Source organism: Scyliorhinus torazame, chromosome 10, assembly GCF_047496885.1.
Source record: "Scyliorhinus torazame isolate Kashiwa2021f chromosome 10, sScyTor2.1, whole genome shotgun sequence".
In the NCBI taxonomy this organism is placed as follows: domain Eukaryota; kingdom Metazoa; phylum Chordata; class Chondrichthyes; order Carcharhiniformes; family Scyliorhinidae; genus Scyliorhinus; species Scyliorhinus torazame.
Window position 1 is genome coordinate 134366824 of NC_092716.1, and position 18213 is coordinate 134385036.

The 18213-nt window shown below is 47.7% G+C and overlaps 1 protein-coding gene across 1 annotated transcript in view; it reads left to right on the forward strand.

Moving 5' to 3' along the window:
• LOC140430942 (SITS-binding protein) overlaps positions 1 to 18213 on the forward strand; it is a 256680-nt gene that overhangs the window by 161748 nt on the left and 76719 nt on the right. Inside the window, exon 6 of the mRNA XM_072518773.1 lies at positions 2905 to 3173. Within this exon, the coding sequence (XP_072374874.1) occupies positions 2905 to 3173 (269 nt within the window). The remainder of the gene's footprint in view (positions 1 to 2904; positions 3174 to 18213) is intronic.

Here is an 18213-nt window from a genome sequence, read left to right on the forward strand (position 1 = left end):
TTGCGGTCACCGGGACGGGTGGGGAGCTGGTGGTAGGCGGACTTGAGGTCCACGGTGGAAAAGACCTTGTACTGTGCAATCCGATTGACCATGTCGGATATGCGGGGGAGAGGGTACGCATCTAGCTGAGTGTACCTGTTGATGGTCTGACTATAGTCGATGACCATCCTCTGTTTCTCCCCGGTCTTAACGACTACCACCTGGGCTCTCCAGGGAGTGTTGCTAGCCTGAATGATGCCTTCCTTCAGCAGCCTCTGGACTTCGGGCCGGATAAATGCTCGGTCCTGGGCGCTGTACCGTCTGCTCCTTGTGGCGACGGGTTTGCAATCTGGGGTGAGGTTCGCAAACAAGGAAGGCAGTTCAACCATGAGGGTCGCGAGGCTGCAGACAGTCAGTGGGGGTATAGGGCCGCCAAATTTAAATGTTAAACTCTGGAGGTTGCGTTGGAAGTCCAACCCTAGGAGTGTGGGCGCACAGAGATGGGGGAGGACATATAGCCGGTAATTTCGGAACTCCCTCCCCTGCACCGTTAGGTTAGCGATGCAGAACCCCGTGATCTGAACGGAGTGGGATCCCGCCGCCAGGAAAATTTTCTGGGTGCTTGGCTGAATTACGAGGGAACAGCGCCTTACCGTGTCTGGATGAATGAAGCTCTCCGTGCTCCCAGAGTCGATAAGACACGGCGTCTCGTAGCCATTCACTAGGACTGTAGTGGTTGCAGTCTGGAGCGTCCGGAGTTGCGACTGGTCGGGGGTCGTCGAAGCCAGACGTGGTTGTTGAAGTTGAGCATCGTAATCAGGCAGTATGTGGCCGTGTGTGTCGGGGTCCTTCAGCCAAGATGGCAGCGTCCACGGATCGAGCGCGGTCGGGGGTGGACAAAATGGCGGCGCCCAGCTCTCCCTCGTGGCGTCCGGGGTCCAAAATGGCGGCGTCCATTGGTCGCACGTGGATCGCTGGGGGGGCTGGGTCTGTGGTCCCGTTTCTTCCCCGGAGATAGCGGCGACCCCGTGGGACTTGCACACCATCGCGTAGTGGCCCTTCTTCCCGCAGCTTTTGCAGGTAGCCGCGCGGGCCGGGCAGCGCTGCCGAGGGTGTTTCGGCTGGCCGCAAAAATAGCAGCGGGGCCCCCCCGGTTTGTCTGGTGTTTTGGCCGCGCAGGTTTGCGGGGGTGGGGGGGCGGGGTGTCGGAGAGTCGACCACAGCGGGGGTCCACGGAGCCCAAGGGGCTGTAGTGCGGTCGGGGGCGTAGGCGCGGGCTTTACGCGAGGCCACATCGAGGGATGCCGCCAGGGCCCGAGCTTCTGTAAGTCCCAGAGATTCTTTCTCCAGAAGCCTCTGGCGGATCTGGGAAGAGGCCAAACCTGCCACATACGCATCGTGGACCAGGAGCTCTGTGTGTTCATTCGCTGTTACCACCGGGCAGTTGCAGTTTCGACCCAGGATCTGCAGGGCGTTATAAAACTCGTCCAGCGATTCCCCGGGAAATTGCCGTCGTGTAGCGAGCTGGTAGCGAGCAAAAACCTGGTTGGCGGGCCGGATGTAGATACCCTTCAGCGCGCGATGGCACCGGTGAAACCGTCCTCGTCCTCGATAAGGGAGTAGACGTCAGGACTCACCCTGGAATAGAGGACCTGCATCTTTTGTTCGTCTGTCGGTGTGCCGGGAGCCGTTCGGAGATAGCCCTCAAAGCATGCCAGCCAGTGTTTGAAGATAGAGGCCGAGTTAGCTGCTTGGGGTGCGATGCGCAGGCACTCCGGGGTGATTCGGAGCTCCATGTTCCCACGTCGTTTTCTTCAATTTAAATTCTGCTTAATAAATTGTACCACCGTCAATATGACGCGAGGCAGGTTGAGGTAATGTCAATTGAAGGCTTTATCAAGCAGAACTTTATCCCCAGCAGCGTGGTTACAGAATGCAGCTGCTGAGGAAAATGGAGGGAAAAGCTGGGTTCTTCTCCCGGCATTTTTGGGTGGAGTCCAGTAGGTGGCAGATCCTATCAGGACCTGGCATCCCTCCACCAATAGCCTGTCGACAAGTGGTGTACCGTATTACCCCTAATACATACCACCACAGGAGCTTTACTCTAAACCTAACCCCGTGCGCTACCTATCCTGGGAGTGTTTGATGGGGGAATTTGTAGAGGGAGCTTTACTTTGTATTCAACCCTGTGCTGTAGCTGCCCTGAGAGTGATGGGGACAGTGCAGAGGGAGCTTTACTCTGTATCTAACCCCGTGTTGTGCATGCCCTGGGAGTGTTTGATGGGGACGATATAGATGGACCTTTTCTCTGTATAAACCCCATGCTGCACCTGTCCTGGAAGTGCTTCATGGGGTAGTGTAGAGGGAGCTTTGCTCTGTATTTAACCCTGTGCTGTAGCTGACCTGTAAGTGTTTTATGGGGACAGTGTAGAGGGAGCTTCACTCTGTATCCAACCCTGTGCTGTACCTGTCCTGGGAGTGTTTGAAGGGGATATTGTAGGGGGAGCTTTCCTCTGTATCTAGCCCTGTGCTGTTCCTGTCTTGGGAGGGTTTGATGGGAAGTGCAGAGAGAGGCTTTACTCTGTATCTAACTCTGCGCTGTACCTGCCTGGAACTGTTTGATCTTTAGCAGTTCCTATGTTTGAGAGGTAAATGAATGCCTGGCCTAGGCTAGATTGCCCTCTGGTGGGCTGCGCTCGAGAAGGTTTAGCAAGGGTGGAATAATTATGTATATATTTTCAATGAAGCCCAGAATGCTGACTGCAGAGTCTTCCTCTTTCACTGAAATGGCAGTCAGACTGTCTCCCTTCTCTGTTAAACATCACTGGGTCGTTCATTCCCGAGACTGCTGGCTTACCTTCTGCGCTGTTGCCTTTCCCTTTGTAAAAGGCACTAAACTCTACTTCTCCCTTTATTTATCTGCAGGCCCCTGCCTTGATGAAGTGGAGGGGAAAGTTTGCTGTGAAGCTGAACATCAGCAATGAGGAATCATGTGACTGGTTCCTTGCTCAGGCCCTCAGTCTTCAGAGACGGACAGAGGTCAAATATCTCACACTGGAAGGAGGAGAGGGGAGCCCCTACATTGGCCAATTGCAGCAGCATTCCTGGCAGCTCGGCAGTGATAAATACATCACCCAGTTCACACTACTGGCTGAAAAACTGGGGAATGCAACCATTATATCAACCGCTACTCGGTAAGTTGTGACATTCTCTGTGATTCCCCACAATCCATCTGGGTTTTTTTGTACATGAATCACAACAAATAGCAAAGAGGTACAACAAGTAGTTTGGAAGGCAAATGGAAAGGTAGCCTTTACTGCAAGGGGGATGGAGTGTAAAAACAGACGAGGGGTCACTGGCCTGTCTGTCTTGCCCTCTATTGCAGTTATATTCACGGCCAGATGTCAGTGGAGATGGATCACATGATGTCTGCTGGCATCATCAAGGCCTTCCGTGCCTCGTTGGCACCATGGGGAATTGGGTGTTTCAGAGATCCCTTGAATCACATTTCAATTTCATGTTTTAATTTTCCTTTGTCATTTGTTTTTTTGCTTGATTCAATATCCCTTTAAGGGACTGTCCATTTAATTTTTCCCTCAGTTTGTTCATTTAGTTTAATTGGTTTAACCCCAAAATAGTATAATAACAGGCAATTCTTGCTACAGGTCTCCAGGGCATTGGTGAGACTGAACCTAGAGTACAGTGTACTGGATTAGACTCGGGCACGGTGGCGCAATGATTAGCACTGCTGCCTCACAGCTCGAGGGACCCGGGTTCAATTTCGATTTCGGGTGACTGTGTGGAATTTTCATTTTCTCCTCATGTCTGCATGGGTTTCCTCCGGGTGCTCTGGTTTCCTCCCACAGTCCAAAGATGTGCAGGTTAGGTGGACTGGCCATGCTAAATTGCCCTTCGTGCCCAAAATGGTTCGGTGGGGTTACTGGGTTATGGGATAGGGTGGAGGCATGCTACTCTTTGTAAGGGCCAGTGCAGACTCGATGGGCCGAATGACCTACTTTTGCACTGTAAATTCTATGATTAAGGAGGGATATACTTGCATTTTCAGAGAAAGTTCATGAGGCTGATTCCTGGGCTGAGGAGTTGAGGAAAGGTTGAGCATGCTGCGTTGTACTTACTGGAGTATTGCAGAACGAGAGGCAATCTTACTGACACTGTTACGACACCCTGGACGAGTGCACAGTCAGTTCCAGCCCCACAGACCCCAGAGTCCCAATATACATGAACTAACCAATGATTTGTGTATTTTCCTGATAGCTTTAACCCTCAATGAGTTACAGGCACCAGATTTATAAGTAAAACATTAATAAAATGTTTATTTATGACAAGAGTAAAGGATGAACATATAATGGAAATAATGAAACAATGGTCTACAAGTCAACCTATTCCGAAAATCCCATCCCACCCTCCATCCAGACACGCACGAGAAAGACACATGGTGAAGGGATAGGAAAGGTTAAAAAATAACAGGGATTAAGAGGTATGAAAGATTTGAGGATCTTCGCTGCTGAAATTAAGATCCTTATAGGCGGTGATCTCTTCAGAATGCGAGGTTTTGCAAACCATCGGTAAGTTCGGATCTTATAAGGACTACCATCCATTAGAACTTCCAAACTGTAGGTCATCCTCTGGGGAATCGCCTTCACACAGGAGATTCAGGTCTGTGCAATTCTATGATACGACCACCGGAGATATTATTGGGGTTTTCTACCTGAGAGTTTACAGCAGATTTTACATCCTCTCTGCCTTTCAACTGCATGTCTGATCTCTATGCAGAGATTCTGGCTGTATCGTGAAGAGAATTCTCAGACTGGGCTCTTCCCAGCCATTCAGACAGAGGATTAAACTGTTACAGACCTGATAGGAGAACCTGCTCACAGCGTTTCAAACCAGCTGTACCCTTCACAGGTCTGGCTACTGTCCTTAGTCTTTTAAATTGGTGTGCTTGCCACAGGTCTGGCTGGGAGCCTCTTAAATCGCCTGAGAGAAGGCTGAGAGAGAGTGCCTTAAAGCTGCTTCAGGCTTGGATCTTTCACTGAACTGACAAAATGGGTTTGACTTCTCCTGTTCCAGAAGTTTCTGAAAAGCTCCACCAATCCCAGACAAGAATTTGTCCAAGGCCCGGATTGCAAACAAGCTAATTGGCTGCTTGCCAAGTCCATCAACATGACATACATAGATACATAGAAGATAGGAGCAGGAGGAGGCCTTTTGGCCCTTCGAGCCTGCTCCGCCACTCATCATGATCATAGCTGATCATCCAACTCAATAGCCTAAGCCTGCTTTCTCCTCAAAGCCTTTGATCCCATTCTCCCCAAGTGCTATATCCAGCCGCCTCTTGAATATATTCCAAGTTTTAGCATCAACTACTTCCTGTGTAATGAATTCCACAGGCTCACCACTCTTTGTGTGAAGACGTGTCTCCTTATCTCTGTCCGAAATGGTTTACCCTGAATCATCAGCACGGTAGCATTGTGGATAGCACAATTGCTTCACAGCTCCAGGGTCCCAGGTTCGATTCCGGCTTGGGTCACTGCCTGTGCGGAGTCTGCACATCCTCCCCGTATGTGCGCGGGTTTCCTCCGGGTGCTCCGGTTTCCTCCCACAGTCCAAAGATGTGCAAGTTAGGTGGATTGGCCATGATAAATTGCCCTTCGTGTCGAAAATTGCCCTTGGTGTTGTGTTGGGTGGGGTTACTGGGTTATGGGGATAGGGTGGCGATGTTGACCTTGGTGGGGTGCTCTTTCCAAGAGCCGGTGCAGACTCCATGGGCCGAATGGCCTCCTTCCGCACTGTAAATTCTATGATAATCAGGCTGTGACCCCTGGTTCTGGACACACCTACCATTGGTAACATCTTCCCTGCATCGACCCTGTCTAGTCCTGTTAGAATTTTATAAGTCTCTATGAGATCCCCCCTCATTCTTCTGAACTTCAGCGAGAACAATCCCAACCTCGTCAATCTCTCCTCATATGACAGTCCCGCGATCCCTGGAATCAGTCTGGTAAACCTTCGCTGCACTCCCTCGAGAGCAAGAACATCCTTCCTCAGAGAAGGAGACCAAAACTGCACACAATACTCCAAGTGTGGCTTCACCAAGGCCCTGTACAATTGCAGCAACACATCCCTGCTTCTACACTCGAAACCTCTCGCAATGAAGGCCAACATACCATTAGCCTTCTTTGCCGCCTGCTGCACCTGCATGTTTACCTTCAGCGAATGGTGCACAAGGACACCCAGGACCCACTGCACATTCCCCTCTCCCAATTTACAACCATTCAGGTAGTAATCTGTCTTCCTGTATTTGCTTCCAAAATGAATAATCTCACACTTATCCAAATTATACTGCATCTGCCATTGATTTGCCCACTCGCCCAACCTGTCTAGATCATGCTGTAGGATCCCTGCATCCTCGTCACAGTTCGCCCTCCCACCTAACTTGGTATCATCTGCAAACTTTGAGATGTTACATTTTGTTCCCTCATCCAAATCATTAATATATATTGTGAATAGCTGGGGTCCCAGCACCAATCCCTGTTGTACCCCACTGGTTACTGCCTGCCAATTTGAAAAGGACCAATTAATCTCTACTCTTTGTTTCCTCTCTGCCAACCAGTTTTCTATCCACCTCAATACATTTCCTCCAATCCCATGCGCTTTAGTTTTGCACAATAATCTCTCATGCAGGACTTTGTCAAACGTCTTCTGAAAGTCCAAATATACCACATCGACTGGCTCTCCCTTGTCGACTGTACTGGTTACCTCTTCAAAGAATTCCAACAGATTTGTCAAGCATGATTTCCCCTTCATAAATGCATGCTGACTCTGACTGATCCTGCCACTGCTTTCTAAATGTTCCGTTATAAAGTCCTTGATAATGGATTCAAGCATTTTCCTCACTACCGATGTTAGGCTTACTGGTCTATAATTCCCTGTTTTCTCTCTACCACCCTTTTTGAATATCAGAGTGACGTGAGCTACCCTCCAATCTACAGGGACTGTTCCAGAGTCTATAGAATCCCGGAAGGTGACCACCAATGCATCCACTATTTCCAGAGCCACCTCCTTAAGCACTCTGGGATGCAGATTCTCAGGCCCTGGGGATTTATCCGTCTTCAATCCCATCAGTTTTCCCAGCACCATTTCTCTACTAATGTTGATCTCCCTCAGTTCTTCCCTCTCACTAAATCTTTCATTCTCCAACATTTCTGGGTTCTGATTTGTGTCCTCATTTGTGAAGACAGAACCAAAGTATAAGAACATAAGAACATAAGAACTAGGAGCAGGAGTAGGCCATCTGGCCCCTCGAGCCTGCTCCACCATTCAATGAGATCATGGCTGATCTTTTGTGGACTCAGCTCCACTTTCCGGCCCGAACACCATAACCCTTAATCCCTTTATTCTTCAAAAAACTATCTATCTTTATCTTAAAAACATTTAACGAAGGAGCCTCTACTGCATCACTGGGCAAGGAATTCCATAGATTCACAACCCTTTGGGTGAAGAAGTTCCTCCTAAACTCAGTCCTAAATCTACTTCCCCTTATTTTGAGGCTATGCCCCCTAGTTCTGCTTTCACCCGCCAGTGGAAACAACCTGCCCGCATCTATCCTATCTATTCCCTTCATAATCTTATATGTTTCTATAAGATCCCCCCTCATCCTTCTAAATTCCAATGAGTACAGTCCCAGTCTACTCAACCTCTCCTCGTAATCCAACCCCTTCAGCTCTGGGATTAACCTAGGGAATCTCCTCTGCACACCCTCCAGTGCCAGTACGTCCTTTCTAAAGTAAGGAGACCAAAACTGAACACAATACTCCAGGTGTGGCCTCACTAACACCTTATACAATTGCAGCATAACCTCCCTAGTCTTAAACTCCATCCCTCTAGCAATGAAGGACAAAATTCCTTTTGCCTTCTTAATCACCTGTTGCACCTGAAAACCAACTTTCTGCGACTCATGCACTAGCACACCCAGGTCTCTCTGCACAGCAGCATGTTTTAATATTTTATCATTTAAATAATAATCCCTTTTGCTGTTATTCCTACCAAAATGGATAACCTCACATTTGTCAACATTGTATTCCATCTGCCAGACCATAGCCCATTCACTTAGCCTATCCAAATCCCTCTGCAGACTTCCAGTATCCTCTGCACTTTTTGCTTTACCACTTATCTCAGCTATTTCTTTGTCCCTTATTATGCATTTCCCTGTTTCTGTCTGCAGTGGGCCTACATTTCTCTTTACCAATCTCTGTCTCTTCACATATCTGTAGAAACTCTTAGTGTCAGTCTTTGTGTTCCTTGTAAGCAAACCTGGACACATTGCCCTTGGTCCCCAACTCCAAATCATCGATGTAAATTGTGAACAGTTGTGGGCCCAACACTGATCCCTGAGGGACACCACTAGCTACTGATTGCCAACCAGAGAAACACCCATTAATCCCCACTCTTTGCTTTCTATTAATTAACCAATCCTCTATCCATGCTACTACTTTCCCCTTAATGCCATGCATCTTTATCTTATGCAACAACCTTTTGTGTGGCACCTTGTCAAAGGCTTTCTGGAAATCCAGATATACCACATCCATTGGCTCCCCGTTATCTACCGCACTGTTAATGTCCTCAAAAAATTCCACTAAATTAGTTAGGCACGACCTGCCCTTTATGAACCCATGCTGCGTCTGTCCAATGGGACAATAACATCCAGATGCCTCGCTATTTCTTCCTTGATGATAGATTCCAGCATCTTCCCTACTACCGAAATTAAGCTCACTGGCCTATAATTACCCACTTTCTGCCTACCTCCTTTTTCAAAGTGGTGTCACGTTTGCTAATTTCCAATCCGCCGGGACCACCCCAGAGTCTAGTGAATTTTGGTAAATTATCACTAGTGCATTTGCAATTTCCCTAGCCATCTCTTTTAGCACTCTGGGATGCATCCCATCAGGGCCAGGAGACTTGTCTACCTTTAGCCCCATTAGCTTGCCCATCACTACCTCCTTGGTGATATCAATCCTCTCAAGGTCCTCACCTGTCATAGCCTCATTTCCATCTGTCACTGGCATGTTATTTGTGTCTTCCACTGTGAAGACCGACCCAAAAAACCTGTTCAGTTCCTCAGCCATTTCCTCATCTCCCATTATTAAATCTCCCTTCTCATCCTCTAAAGGACCAATATTTACCTTAGCCACTCTTTTTTGTTTTATGTATTTGTAGAAACTTTTACTATCTGTTTTTATATTCTGAGCAAGTTTACTCTCATAATCTATCTTACTCTTCTTTATAGCTTTTTTAGTAGCTTTCTGTTGCCCCCTAAAGATTTCCCAGTCCTCTAGTCTCCCACTGATCTTTGCTACTTTGTATGTTTTTTCCTTCAATTTGATACTCTCCCTTATTTCCTTAGATATCCACGGTCGATTTTCCCTCTTTTTACCGTCCTTCCTTTTTGTATGTATTTAATTGCTCAGCCATTTCTTTGTCCCTTATTATGCATTTCCCTGTTTCTGTCTGCAGTGGGCCTACATTTCTCTTTACCAATCTCTGTCTCTTCACATATCTGTAGAAACTCTTAGTGTCAGTCTTTGTGTTCCTTGCAAGCTTCCTTTCGTATTGTACTTTCCCCTTCTTAATCAATCCCTTCGTCCTTTGCTGAATTCTAAACTGCTCCCAATCCTCAGACCTATTATTTTTCTTGGCCAATCTATATGCTTCTTCCTTGGATCGGATACTATTTCTAATTTCCTTTATAAGCCATGGATTGGCCCACTTACCCCCTTTGCTTTTGTGCCAGACAGAAATGAACAGTTGCTGTAGTTCCTCCATGCGTTCCTTGAATGTTTGCCATTGTCTATCCACTCTCATCCCTTTGAGTAACTCTCCCCAATCTATCAAGGCAACTCACGCCTCATATCCTCATAGTTCCCTTTAAGATTCAGCACCCTCGTCTCCGAATCAACTACTTCGCTCTCCATCTTGATAAAAAATTCTATCATGTTCTGGTCGCTCATCTCCAAGGGGTCTCGTACAGCCAGATTGGCAATGATGCCCTTCTCATTACACAGTACCCAGTCTAAGATGGCCTGCTTTCTAAGTTGGTTCCTCCACATATTGGTCAAGTATACACTCCAGGAATTCCTCCTCTGCGGCATTGTGGCTAATTTGATTTGCCCAATCTATGTGAAGATTAAAATCACCCATGATCACCGATATTCCCTTATTACATGCATCACTAATTTCTTGTTTAATGCCATTCCCAACCTGACCAGTGCAGTTTGTGGGTCTATATATGACACCCACTAATGTTTTTTGTCCTTTGGTATTTCTCAACTCTACCCATACAGATTCCACATTGTCAGAGCTAATATCCTTTCTCACTATTGTGTTAATTTCCTCTTTAACCAGCAGTGCCACACCACCACTTTTTCTTTTGTGCCTGTCCTTCCTAAATACTGAGAACCCTGGGACATTCAGTTCCCATCCCTGTTCACCCTGCAGCCATGTCTCCCACACTCCACTTTATTGCAAATGCTCCGTGCATTAAGGCACAGAGCCTTTAAGTTTGTCTTTTTCACAATGTTTGTCTTGCTCCCAATATTTTTCTCAACTGCCCTGTTTGAATTTTGCTCTTGGTTTCTCCACCTATCACTTTTCTTATTCACTTTTCTACCTTTTGTTTTTGTCAATGCTCCTTCTTTCTCTGACTCCTTGCGTAGGTTCCCACCCCCCTGGCATTTTAGTTTAAACCCTCCCCAACTGCTCTCACAAATAGCCCCCCCCCAAGGACATCAGTTCCAGTCCTGCCCAGATGTAACCCGTCCAGTTTGTACAGGTCCCAACTCCCCCAGAACCGGTCCCAATGCCCCAGGAATCTGAACCCTCCCCCTGACACCATCTCTTCAGCCACGTATTCATCCTATATATCCTGTCATTTCTACTCTGACTAGCACGTGGCACCGGTAGTAATCCTGAGATCACTACCTTTGAGGTCCGATTTCTTAACTTCCTTCCGAGCTCCCTGTATTCTGCCTTTATCACGAGCTATGTCACAGAACATACTGATTGTAAGGGTTTTATCAGATCAGTAAAGCGGGTGGCAGTTCAAAACCAAAAGTCTGTGATTTTAAAACCAGCCAGCAGGATAAATATTAAACGAGAAACACAAAACACAAAACAGACCAGAATTTAGCAAGTTCCTCACAACACATATAAGATCCTTAGAGGGTGTGACATGGTGGATGCTGTGAGAACGTTTCCCATCATGGGGGAATTGAGAACTACGGGCACCATAGGGGCTGGTTTAGCACAGTGGGCTAAACAGCTGGCTTGTAATGCAGAAAAAGACCAGCAGCGCGGGTTCAATTCCTGTACCGGCCTCCCTGAACAGGTGCCGGAATGTGGCGACTAGGGGCTTTTCACAGTAACTTCATTGAAACCTACTTGTGACAATAAGCAATATTATGATTTAAGAATAGGGGGATTCCCATTTAAGACAGGGATGAAGAAGAATTTCTTCTCTCAGAGCATCTTTAGTCTTTGGAATTTTCTTCCCCAAAGAGCAGTATTAGCTGGGACATTGAATATATTTGAGGCTGAGTTAGACTGATTTGTGAACAAGAGAGTCAAATGTTAAGGGGACAGGCAGGAAAGTGGAGTTTAAGATCCAGACCAGCTATATTCTTTTTGAACGACGGAACAGCCTTGAGGAGCCAAATTACCTACTCTTTCTCTGCTTCATATGTTCTTTTGTTCTTCTGTAACCAGGGCTGGGAGTGAGAGTAATCGGGCTGGGGAGTGAGTATTGTCGACTGTGTCAGGTGGCACTTATCAGCTCACTGATGCGCAGTTTGGTTTCCAGCAGTGTCACTCAGCTCCTGATCTCATTGCAGTCTTGGTTCAAACATGGACGGAAAAGTTGAACTCAAGAAATGAGAAGATAATGCAAGTGACATCATGCAGCATTTGGCCAACTGTGGCATCAAGGAGCCCAGACAAAATCAAAAGGAATCGGGGAAAAACTCTCCACCGGTTTGTTGCGAAACCCTGGGTGAGTGCGCGGTCAATTTCAGCCCCAGAGACCCTGGAGTGCCAACATAAGTGAATTAACCAATATTTTGTGTTTTCCTGAGATCTTGAACTCTCAACTGCCCAATGAGTTACATACACCAGAACAAACTGTTTATTAATAATGAGAGGAAACAATGAATATATAAAGAAATAACAGGGCAATGGTCTACCAGTCTACCTAATACCAAAACCCTCTCCCACACTCCACCCAGACACACACCAGACAGACACATGGTAAGGATAGGAGAGGATCAAAAAATGGGGATTAAAGGGAAAGGTTTGAGATGACTCTTCATTGCTATGACTATGGTCTCTGGGAAATAGATTTACTCAAGAGTTTCAGGTTGGCGCAAGTTCCGTCCTTCGACCACCAGATGGTGTTTTACATAAGAGTTCCAGGTTGGTGCAATTTCCCCTTCTACCACCAGGTGGAGCTTCATACAGGATTCAGGTCTATCCGCTTCCGCCCTTCTACCACCCGATGGAGCTTCTGCCTCTTTGAGATATTACCGGGCTTTAAATCTGAGAGTTTGCAGGCCTTTTGTTTGCTTGATTTCTGTGCACAAATTCCAGCTGTATTTTAAAGAAGGCTCTCAGTTTGAGCTCTTCACAGCCTTCCAGACAGAGGAATAAAAGGTTACAGACCTGGTGAGTGACTGCTTATTTTCTTACTCCAGATGTCCTCCACAAACTTGAGTGCTGCCTGTGACTTTTCACTAGGACAGCCTTCACATAAGTGGCTTGGAGGTTTTAGATATCGCTTGGCAGAAAGAGCAGTGAGAGAGAGTGTATTCCAGCTACAACCTGGCTGAATCCTTTTCAGAACTGCCAAAATGACTGGCTTTTCTTGCTCCAGATGTTTCTGAAAAGCTCCACTAATCCCAAGCAACAATAGAAGATGGCTGGGAAGCCTACATTCACTGATTGACTGATTACCAAGTCTATCAAACTGACATTATGGGCTCTGCCACAAAACCTAAAGGGGACATCTTGGCCTGGCCCATTAGTGTACCCAATATCTGTAGTTTAAATGGAAATCTCAGTATCACAGCAGCTAGCAGGAAGATGGTGGATTAAAGACAGTCAGGACAGGAATTTAAAAAAAGGAAACACAGAGCAGACAAAGCTTTTACAACAATATCCTAACAGGTTGAAGTCATACATATCACAAGGAAGATGTTTCTGGTTGCTGAAGGTCATTCATCCCAGTCCTAGGACATCACTGCAGGAGTTCCTCAAGTTAGTTTCTTAGGCCCAACTATCTTCAGCTGCTTCATCAATGACCTCTGTTCCAACATAAGGACAGAAGTGGGATATTCACTGATGTTTTCACAATGTTCAGTGCTATTAGCGACTCCTTAGATACTGAACCGGTCTGTGCGTATATGCAGCAAGACCTGGACAATATCCAGGCTTGGGCTGACAAGTGGCAAGTTACATTTGTGCCACACAAGTGTCAAACAATCACCATCTCCAAAATTAGAAAATCCAATCAGTGCCCCGTTATATTCAATGTCATTATCATTGCTGTATTCTCCACTCTCAACATTTTAGGGGTTACCATTGATCAGAAATTGGGGCAAAATTCTCTGGTATCAGCGCGATGTCTGCCGACCGGCGCCAAAAACGGCGCAAATCAGTCCGGCATCGCGCCGCCCCAAAGGTGCGGAATCCTCCACATCTTGGGCGGCCCAGCCCTAACCTTGAGGGGCTAGGCCCGCGCCGGACTGATTTCCGCCCCGCCAGCTGGCGGAAAAGGCCTTTGGTGCCCCACCAGCTGGCGCGGAAATGACATTGCCGGGCGGCGCATGCGTGGGAGCGTTAGCGGCCGCTCATGGCATCCCCGCGCATGCGCTGTGGAGGGAGTCTCCTCCGCCTCCGCCATGGTGGAGGAAAAGAGTGCCCCCACGGCACAGGCCCGCCCGCGGATCGGTAGGCCCCGATCGCGGGCCAGGCCACCGTGGAAGTACCCCCCATGGTACAGCTCCTGACAGGGAAGGAGTGCCTAGCAGGGGAAGGGGGGGGGGCATGTGTCAGTGCCAGAAAATGGAGGAAAGAATGGAAAGACAGAGGGGGGCACAGGGGCACAGAGAGGGGGGAACAAGAGAGGTTAACAGACCCAAGAAGGATAACGGGGGTATGGTGATATGCATGTGCACAGTCGTGTAGAGAGTTATCTATTAATGTATATAGTTATCGATCCGGCCTCCAACCTGCAGGTGACAACAGAGATCCACCATGTGACTCGAGAGATCCAGCAGTTGGTAGTAAGTCGTACTGGAGGACAGTCGCACTAGAAGTAGCTCCAGGAGAATTCACTGAATTCAATTATTCGTTACAATTTTTATTACAGTTCGTTAGTTATCTTTCCACCTGTTCATTCTGTTAATAAACTATCCTGTTAGTCAAAGAACTACATGTTCTGTGTGCATCTTTACAATGGCCATAACACAGAACATAACATGATACCAAGAGTGTAGAACAATTGAAGATAACTATGAAGAAGACGGGATGAAACAGGCCGGAGAAAGAAAAAAAAATAAAAATTCTTCCGCCTACCTGGTAAACTACGGGTAACTGGAACTCAACGCATGAAAAGACTGTGAAGTTAGAAATGGAAGGTCTGAAGGCACCTCACCAGCTTCAAGTCACCAGTAATGTAGATGAGAATTGGTGTGTTTTCAAGTAGCAATTCGGACTCGATGTTGCAGCCCTTGGCCTACAGGCACAGCCTGACGAGAGGCATATTGCTGCTCACGGTAGCAGGTCCTCAAGCAATAGAAGTTAATAATACCTTCGCATTTGACAGCGATGCAGAAAGCAAGAGCATTGATGAAGTAATAAAGTACTTTGATCGGCATTGCTCCGCGAAGAAAAATGAAACTTTCGAACGTTATATCTTTCATACGTGTACCCAGAAAGCAGGCAAATCTTTTGATAATTTTCTAACCGACTTGCGGTTGAAGGGGCAGTTGTGCAATTTTAGTATGTTAAAGTCGTCGATGATCCGCGATCAGATAGTGTTCGGGATATCGAATGATAAGGAATGTGAAAGGCTATTGAGGGAAGAAGAGCTTCAATTAGAAAACGCTATCAAGATTTGTCATGCCTGTGAACTAGCTGCACAGCAGATCAGTACGATCAACTTGAAACATTTTGCTGCCAATCTGGAAGAAGATGCCAGTGTCATAAGCACTGTGATGCAGTTGAATAAGAAACGTGGTCTCTGTGCGGGTGGCCATTTTAATCGGCCGACCAGGCCCGCCGTTTTATGCCAGCGATATGGCAATCGACATGGGCCATGACAATGTCCAGCATTTGGGAAGGTATGTTCCAAGTGTGGCAGAACAAATCACTTTGCAAAGCAATATTTTTCACGTCCAACAGTGGACCAAACAGGATCAGTCAACACGATTGATGAGATATCCATTGAAGACCTGTTTTTCTGATTTCGACAAAGAGCACGATAACTCTGAATATGCAAAGTGAAAAAATCTTACTGCTCAGTTGCAGTAATAGTGATGGTGATGCCGATACCACTGAAGACAAATGGACAATTACATTGATGCTGAATGGCAAATTGATTAAATGCAAGCTCGACACAGGAGTGATGGCCAACCTTCTCAGTTTGTCCATTGTGGAAATGCTTCATCCACGAGTTCCCTTCAGGGGGCTTGGAGGTGTACAGCCCCCGATAGAAGGCCTCAAATGCATTGTTGACCTTTTCCAGCTCCGCTACTAGTTTACCTAGTCTGAGCTATTTCCCTCATGGCTGCCTGCTTTCTCAGCTTGTGAGCCAGCAGGCAGCTGGCTTTGTCTCAGTGTTCATACAGGGTACCCCGTGTCAGGCAGAGTTGGTGCACCACTTTCCTTGTGGAGAACAGGTCAAAGTCCATTTGTAGCTTTTTCCTGCCCGCCAGGAGCTCCATGGTCGGTGTCGCGGAGAATTGCCGGTTCATCTCCAGTGTGGAGTCGACCAGCTGTTGCTTGGCCACCCTCTTTTCCCTGTCTCTTTGTGCTTTGCAAACTATAATTTCACCCCTGATCACACCCTTCAGTGCCTCCCAGAGAGTGGAGGGTGGGACCTCCCCATTCTGGTTGTTGGTAATATACCCATGTGATATTTTCTCGCAGAAAGCCTTGTTGGTGAGGAGGGCTGTGGCCAACCTCCACGGGGGGCGTTGGGCACGGCCCGTCTCCAACCTCACATCCGTGTAATGTGGAACGTGGGCGGAGATTATGATCGCGGAGTATTCCTCTCTTACTATCCCTGGAAGCACTGATTTCCCCACTGCAAAGATGTCAATTTGAATATATACGTTATGTACCTGGGAGAAGAAGGAGAATGCCTTCTCCCCTGGGCTGGTGAACCTCCATGGGTCCACTGCCCCCATTTGCTCCATGAATGTGCCGAGTTCTTTCGCCAATTTAGAGGTCTTCCCTGTTTTGGGCTTCGACCTGTCTGTCCGTGGGTCCTGACACAGTTAAAATTGGCTCCCCCAACGTGATAAGTTGGTGTGTGTCTAAGTTGGGGATTTCCGCCATGGGAGTTTCTTTATAAATTCTATATCGTCCCAATTGGGAGCATACACGTTCACCAGTGCTGCCGGTGCCCCGTCTAGGACATCGCTGACCGTGACGTACTGTTCCCCTTGGTCCGTAACCACCTTTGTCACCATGAACACTGTCCTCTTATTTATCGTACGAAGTCTTACAACACCAGGTTAAAGTCCAACAGGTTTGTTTCGATGTCACTAGCTTTCGGAGCACTGCTCGTCCCTCAGGTGAATCCGAAAGCTAGTGACATCGAAACAAACCTGTTGGACTTTAACCTGGTGTTGTAAGACTTCGTACTGTGCTCACCCCAGTCCAATGCCGGCATCTCCACATCATCACTTATTTATCAGTATTGCTACTCTCCTAGCTCTTGTCCTATAGCAAGAATGGCACGTCTGTCCCACCCAGCCCTTCCTTACTTCAGTCGGCCCTTTTCCCTTAGGTGCGTCTCTTGGAGCAAGATTATGTCGGCTTTCATACTTTTCAGGTATGCTAATGCTCTGGATCTTTTTACTGGGCTGGTAAGTCCCCTGACATTCCAGGTGACTATTCTGATGGAGGGGTTTCTGTCCCCCCCTTCCCCCTCCTGCGGGATCAACCATACTTACCTTGTGGATGAGCTTCTGCGCTCCCGGATTTCCCTTTGTTAGGTGGCCATCCAAAATTACCACGGTCACCGTACTCACCATGAGGCCAGACCCCTGCACTCCAGGGTTTCCCTTTGCTCAGGGGCTACCCAACATGGCCGGCAACTATGTGTACACCACATGGGTGAGCCCCTTCACTCCAGGGTTTCCCTTTGTTTAGGAACACTCCAAAGTGTCTGTCGGCGGTGCCACCTTTTTCCGTGTTGCCACCTGCGGACTGTAGTAACCAGCCTAGAGCCCTTTTCCTCGTTGTCCCTTTGTTCCCCCTATGGTTCTGTGCTTTCCCCCTTCCCCCTCTCCTTCTGCTAGTGTCTCTTTCTTCCCCCCCCTTTCTTCCCCCATTTGACTCCCTTCTTGTGATGTTTTCCCCCCCTCGCCAGGTGCTGTTTCCCTCATAAGATATGCGCCGCGGCCCTCCTCTCTCGTACCTCCTGGCGCTAGCTTTCCCGTTAGTGTGGTGACCCCACTCCCAGGGTCGGTCTGAGTTTCCCCTTTGCCCGCTGCTTTTCTTCCCTTTCAGCATTCCTTTTTATCCCCTGTTTCTGCACCCTGCTGCTCTCGCACCCCTCTTCCCGGGCCTTAGCTTTTGGTTTTAGAACGAGGCAGTACAGTCCTGCGCAAATTGCCTCTCAGCCTGTTCAAGCTGATGGCTTCACCTCTGCTTCTGCTGTTGCTTTCCCAGCCCGTTCTTTTAGATGGACTTGTCCGCTTCTGCAGAGTCTGTAAAGTAGTGCTCCTTGTGTTGGTAGGTTACCTAAAGATTGGGCTGGGTAAAACATCCCAGCTTTACCCCACTTTTGAATAGGGCTGCCTTCGCTCTTTTGAATTCAGCCCGGCACTTGGACAGGTCTGCTCCAATATCCTGATGATATCTTATCTAATGTCCCTCATCTGCCTGGCCCATCTTAGTATCCTTTCCCGGTCTTGGTACCAGTGCATCTTTGCA